Consider the following 6,131-nt stretch of genomic DNA (forward strand, 5'->3'; position numbering starts at 1 on the left):
CAATTAGTGGGACTATAGTTTCAGGAACTACCTTTGAAATATGAAACAAGTATCTGAATCTCTGGGCAAATACGTTGAATTGGTTGTTAGAACTCATTTCCAGGTGATTATATAGTATGTCAAATACTGGCAACATCCATACCTGCATTCCAGTTACGTCAGCTGCTCTTCACAAGATACGCCACTTTCTATACGGCGGGATTCTTCCTCCATACCACTGCGGTCACATAATTTCCCAGGCTCTAACATAAACAAATATGTCTTTATCTGTGACGCTTAACAGGTACCACAGTGTAAATTAACAGGCATGTACCAAACCTTTAGAGCTAATGTCCTTTGCTGGCATTTAAGAGGGTGTAAGTGTAACAAATATGCATGTGGGATATATTTCTTTTACCGATTAGGATGTAGTTTTGATGAGACAGGTAATTCTCTAGGCACAAAAAAAGAAAACAATTTTTAAAAAGGGAAAAGTTAAACAAGTAGCTATTTTGAGAATACTGCGTGGACTGTGGGGTAGACAGGTAAGCCTTTTTGTTTTAAATAAAACCCGAAACATATGCAAGTATGTTCATGACATTGTATTTACTATGGAATACTGATCTTTTCAGTCTTTTCATTTTTGTCTTGTGAACTTAAATGGTTGTGTAACAGATAGTTTTCCTGCAAGTTAGCTGAAACACAGGCTATGTCCTTGGCATTCAGAATGTAACAATCAGGTCTGCAGACACTAAATCTAAGCACAATCCTATAAAGTACTTAAACCCGCAGAATCAGCCCCGTTCTGCGCAAAACCCAGTAGCAGCAGTCCTCACGCGTTACACACAGTTAGCTAAGACTTTGCATAATATGAATAACTGTTTTACTGCATACATTATATACAATCCATTTCTTTAAGCTCAAGCAGTCAGATCACTGTCCTCTGTAAAATGCTTTATTGACTTTCTTCCTATATTTAGTCTCTATGTAGCAGTAATTCCTTATTCTGTGACAACATGCCGTTCCACTGCTACCTGCAAAATACTGTTTTTCTACACACGTGTGCAATGTTAGCTCAGAAAAACTTCACTCCTCCTTCCAAAGCGGAACTGAAAATACAAAAGATGTGCCCAAAGTAAGCACGCTGATCCAGACCCAGATTTCATGGCTGATTGATAGTATTTCTAGAATAGGTTAAAGCCAAAAGGCTTGAACTGAAGTCAGCTATATGAACTATAGTCATCTTGAATAATCGCAGTAGTTATACCACATAAAGTTGTCATTGGGTTGTAATTCAAATGTGTCCTTACCTGCCAAGTGGCTTAAATCATAGCTTTAGTAGTCAGATAACACGTACAAAGATCCGCAGAGTCTGCAGCACCAGAGCTGTACAGTCACCAAGTACTCGGGGGAGCACCGCAGCTGCATCTCCGCTGCCGACCTTGCTGGGAGCAGGACCTGTCCTGCCTGCTCTCAGCAGAGTGCAGCTGCTCTCCCCACACCTCTGGGGAACCGGCCTAAGCAGGGGCAGTGACTGTCAGGCACGCACCTGACCGGAGACCGAGTTGCCTGAGAAAAACCATGAGAAACGGTAGTCTTAGGCAGAACTGCACCAGGTGGAGCATTTAGCCTGAGGAGCGGGCAGCGGCTGTGGGGTCTCGATGGAGGGAAAGCCTTCACTGGCGGTAGCAAATGTCTAGGCTGAAGTACAGGTGCTTCTTGCATGCCCAGTCATCGGAAGAAACAGCATTCACTGAAGTACAGAAAGCTTAGAGACTGCGTCCTGGAGAAGGTAGTCCTGGCACAATTACACCACTGGGTTGCATAAGATGTGCAGAGGACGGGACAAGCTGAAAGGCAGGTTTCTGGATAGGCAGTAGTGAGCCTTTTTGTTGGCCCTGCCATAGCTGATGTTCCAGGAGTAAGTGTCAAAATTGTTCCGTGAACCAATCTCTCAAGGAGTTTAAAAGGGGGGGGGCGGGGGGAAGAGTGGAAGAGGATGGAGTCTAGGGCAGGCCTCTCTCACGTGATGTTAGTGGGCATGTGAGGCTCAGGATGCACTTCTGGTACTTATTCTTATTCTTATTCTCTGAAAGAAAACCATAACGGGGAAAGAAAGCAAAGCTCAGCACAGCTGGCAAGAAGGTTGTGCACAATAGGAATAGGATGAGGAAGAAGGGAGGGGAAATTCCCTGTTACAAGTAACAATATGATGAGTGACAACGTTCAGTATCTTGCGATCAGCAGCACTTACTTACACAAAAGCTGATGTAGAAGAAAATCTGAAAGTGTGTTACTACATTGGGCAGGGTGACTGGGAGCGTGGTCAAATGGGGGGCTGCTCTCCGTCTCAGTACGGATGGGGTCTACAGCAAGCAGGTTAGAAGCTCTGCAGCGAAGAGACAAAGGCTGATGCCAGGGTGGGCTTTTGCTGTGAATCTCACCACCGCTGGAAGCAAAACAAACGGTGGCAAGACTGGTCAAAGGAACAGAACAGAGCTGGTTCTGGAGGCAAGAATTATGATCTCCCCCCACAGTCGTCTTAGACTGGGCACTGAAGAGGTCACTGCACTCAACTGGGGAAACAGAAATCTTCCCCTCAGATTTTCAAAGCAAGTCCCTCGTTTCCAGAACACACCTCAGCCTTGTTTATTGACCTCATATTAGTAGCTACCTTTAATCAGTAGCTTTAATAGTCTCATATTATTGGGTGAACATCTTTAGAGTGAAGTAAATAAAAAAGAAAAAAACTGTTTCTTTAGGAATTGAGATCATTTGATCAAAACTTTCTTCTTCTGTTGAAGGTATGAGCAATTCAGATGTGATGGTTGCTCTTCAGCGTGGGTACCGAATGCCACGCATGGAAACCTGTCCAGCTGAGCTTTATGATATCATGAAAACATGCTGGAAAGACAAAGCAGAAGAGAGGCCAACATTTGATTATCTACAGAGTGTGCTTGATGACTTCTACACAGCAACAGAAGGGCAATATCAACAACAGCCGTAGAACAAAGAACACTTTTTCTATGGACATGGATCATTGGCACAGACTATTATTTGGACAGACTGCTCAAACCCATTCCTTCATGAATTTGGATGTCTTAACTGAGTGGGGAAGCTGAAATGCTGAAGGAAAAAGTAATTCTGCAGAGAAATAATAATGTTTTTATTTGGTTAAAACAGTTCCTCTAAAGATTGAAGTTCTCTTTAAATGCTCTGTATTTTGCATCTGCAGAAACATCCCAAACCAAGCAGGCTTTTTTGGGGTGGGTAGGGAGAAGGAAGGAAAGCGAGCATGCACCGGTACAGTTTGACAATGCCTTCTTAGGATCTAAGTTATGGAATACATCACGAAGAGACCTTTATAAAGAAGGGGTGAGAAGATGCATGAACAGCTGTTTTTCAAAAGACAACGTCATGAAGGAGAACTTACAGATTTAAGACATAGTGATGTTCTTAAATAATCTTTTTTTGAAATACAGCATATTGTGGAAATTATTTTTATAGCCTTGTTATTTCACATTAGTAGTTGGAGTACTGTCACCTCTTGTAAGACTTTCTAAACGGTGTCATGGTTTCCTTTAAGGAAGGGTTATGTATGTAATTATTTACACTGAAGATGATTCTGTTTTACTGCTGTATTACTCATATTAAATTTAAAATCATTTTCAAAGCATCACACAGCCATCACAGGTGCAGAAGGGCAATATGAACACACATGATGGCAGAAGCAGCAGCACAACTAGCTCTGTATTCAACCTTTCCTTTCCCACGAGGCCAAAGTCATCATCTGAAGTCCATGGGAAAGCACAGGATTTTGAAGGAAGTTAATACTTTCATTGCAGTTGCTGCAACTGTTATAAGTGAAAATATTTTAATCTTAATTTTTAATCCTCTGTGATTATTCAAGAATATTCCTTATATTTTTTGCTGCTTTAATCAACTAACCTCAAATCTGTTTTAAGCTAAAACTAGCCCTAGCACTATCAAAAAAAACAATTTGTGCAAACATGCAATAGGATATCAAGTTACATTGCAGTGACACTATAGGTTTTGTTGCTCAGTATATAAATCTAATTCATAAAAGTGAATGCAGTGTGCAAAGGTCCACATATTGAATTGTTCTATCAAATTACTTACCAAAACAGCTGAGCTAGTACAATTGCAATGTAACTACAGCATAGATTAGGTTTGGTTTTTTTAATCCCCCCCAAAGTTACACTGGTTCTTACAACTGAAACTCAGTACACCTTTGCCACCCCTCAGCCCAATTATTTAGGCAATGGTACTTTGCAGAAGCTTAAAACCCTTTTAATAAAGCTTCAGTGTGCCTGCAGTTGAAGTTCAACAGCATAAATATTCATTGCTTTTCTTTTCCATTGACTTCCTTCAGTCAAACTGTGCAGTTTAAGCAGACTATCAGTTAAATATGTAAATAGTTTCTATTGTATGGTGATTTTTAATTTTAATAAACAGCTAATCTGAAGCAAGTTGTATGGTAGTAATTTGAGATTAAAACAAACAGCTGATGCTCTCTCCAGAGTGGTAGCTTCATGTGGAACAGGGGAACATCTGTTCATCATCACTAACAAGATTATTTTGCAATGGTAAATATTAATGGATTCTGCTTTCTTTACATCCATTGAGCTTTGAAAAGCTGAAAAGGACTAAACCAGCCATTTCTGCATCCTTGTTAAGGTTTATTTTTGGTGTGGAGGGCAGGAAGAGAGGAAGTCAAGTCCTCAGCTGTCCTCCAAAACAACTTCTCAGAAGTCTTTAATGTAACAGCAGCATAGTCCATTGCAACTCTTTGGAAAACGTTACAGTTAAGAATTGGTTAGTACTTCACTACAGGCTTCATTTTATTTTAAGGAAAAAAAAAAATAGCTTAAGATAATGTAAACTTGTCTTTCAAACCATTTCCTGTAGCCAAGCAAAGAGCTCTGGGAAGTACGAGGGAAGACGCAAACAGCAGTTGCTCAGAGAGTAAGAGGTTATAGTTAGTGTTACATAAACTTGCTAACATACACTCTCAGGCAAGTGACAGAGCATCAAGGTGTAATACCATTTCAAACGATCTAGCACTATAGAAAGTTTCCAGCATTAGCCTGTTTCAATTATTTTTTTTTTTACTTCTGTTTGAATATTGCTGTTATTAGACCAGTTTGTAGGTAACAGCTTTCTTACTGAAGGGATCCATACTCAGTGTATTGTAGCACTACACAAAAATATTTTTAAATAGCTGGAATAGTTTGTGTGGGAATAGAATAATATTTTAGAAATTCTACCCCGGAGGGATTATAGGCTTTTAGAACTACTAGAGCCAGATAACCTATATTTAACAGAAACAGTTCAAAACATGAGAACAGCACTAGCTCAAGTGTTACATCTCCAGCCTGGTTAGAGACAGGGCAGAGTCATTACTTATCACTGCATTTGCAGAGACCAACCCAAAACTCAAAAGACCTGGCAAGAACATCACACCAGAGGAGGGCTGTTCTCAGTGTCACACAGGAAGGCTGCACCACCTAGTGTCTCTACAGGGAGGGTGAGGTTCTTGCTCTGAACTGGGTCCCCTTCCACTATGAGAAAAGGCATTACAGGGACCAATGAACCCAATTTACTTATGGATTCTGCCTTGTTCTAAAGCAATTCTCCAGCACTTACAGGCATGGTACTTCCACAGTAGTTAGAAAAAAACCTCTCGCCCTCAGTGCCTGAAATGGCTTTAAGAAAGCTTTTTCAAATTTTGTCATGCTCCAGGCTTCCTTCCTTGAGTTACAAGATTAAGTAATATACTATGATTCTTTCAACTCAAGAACATCATATGTAAGTCACCATAATCATTTGACCTCTAAGTTTATGATCTTTACTTACCTTGATTTCACTGATTTTCTCACCTTTATAAAATGAATAATCAGAGCTTAATTTAGCAATGGAAAATTTTATTATAAACAGATTTTTCAAAGTTTAATGCATATTCTTAGTGGAAATTCAAATGATATTAAAACAAGTTCCTTTACAAAGCCAAGTTAGCTGAAAAATAGCAAGGAACCAGATAAGACCTCATTTTGTTGCCCCTTTTATGAGGCCTTAGGTTTAGCAATTTGCTCAGTTTGGTCCCAATATGGCAGCTTCCAGGTCAAAGCCAG

The 6,131-nt window shown here is 40.2% G+C and overlaps 1 protein-coding gene across 3 annotated transcripts in view; it reads left to right on the plus strand.

The window, feature by feature from the left end:
- Positions 1-4,447, plus strand: part of LYN (LYN proto-oncogene, Src family tyrosine kinase) — a 55,176-nt gene extending 50,729 nt beyond the window's left edge. For all 3 annotated transcript variants that reach the window (XM_075494679.1, XM_075494681.1, XM_075494680.1), the window contains exon 13: positions 2,784-4,447. In XM_075494679.1, the coding sequence (XP_075350794.1) occupies positions 2,784-2,986 (203 nt within the window). In that variant the 3' untranslated portion in view covers positions 2,987-4,447. The remainder of the gene's footprint in view (positions 1-2,783) is intronic.
- Positions 4,448-6,131: the final 1,684 nt, after the last annotated feature.

Source organism: Mycteria americana, chromosome 2 (assembly GCF_035582795.1).
Source record: "Mycteria americana isolate JAX WOST 10 ecotype Jacksonville Zoo and Gardens chromosome 2, USCA_MyAme_1.0, whole genome shotgun sequence".
In the NCBI taxonomy this organism is placed as follows: Eukaryota; Metazoa; Chordata; class Aves; order Ciconiiformes; family Ciconiidae; genus Mycteria; species Mycteria americana.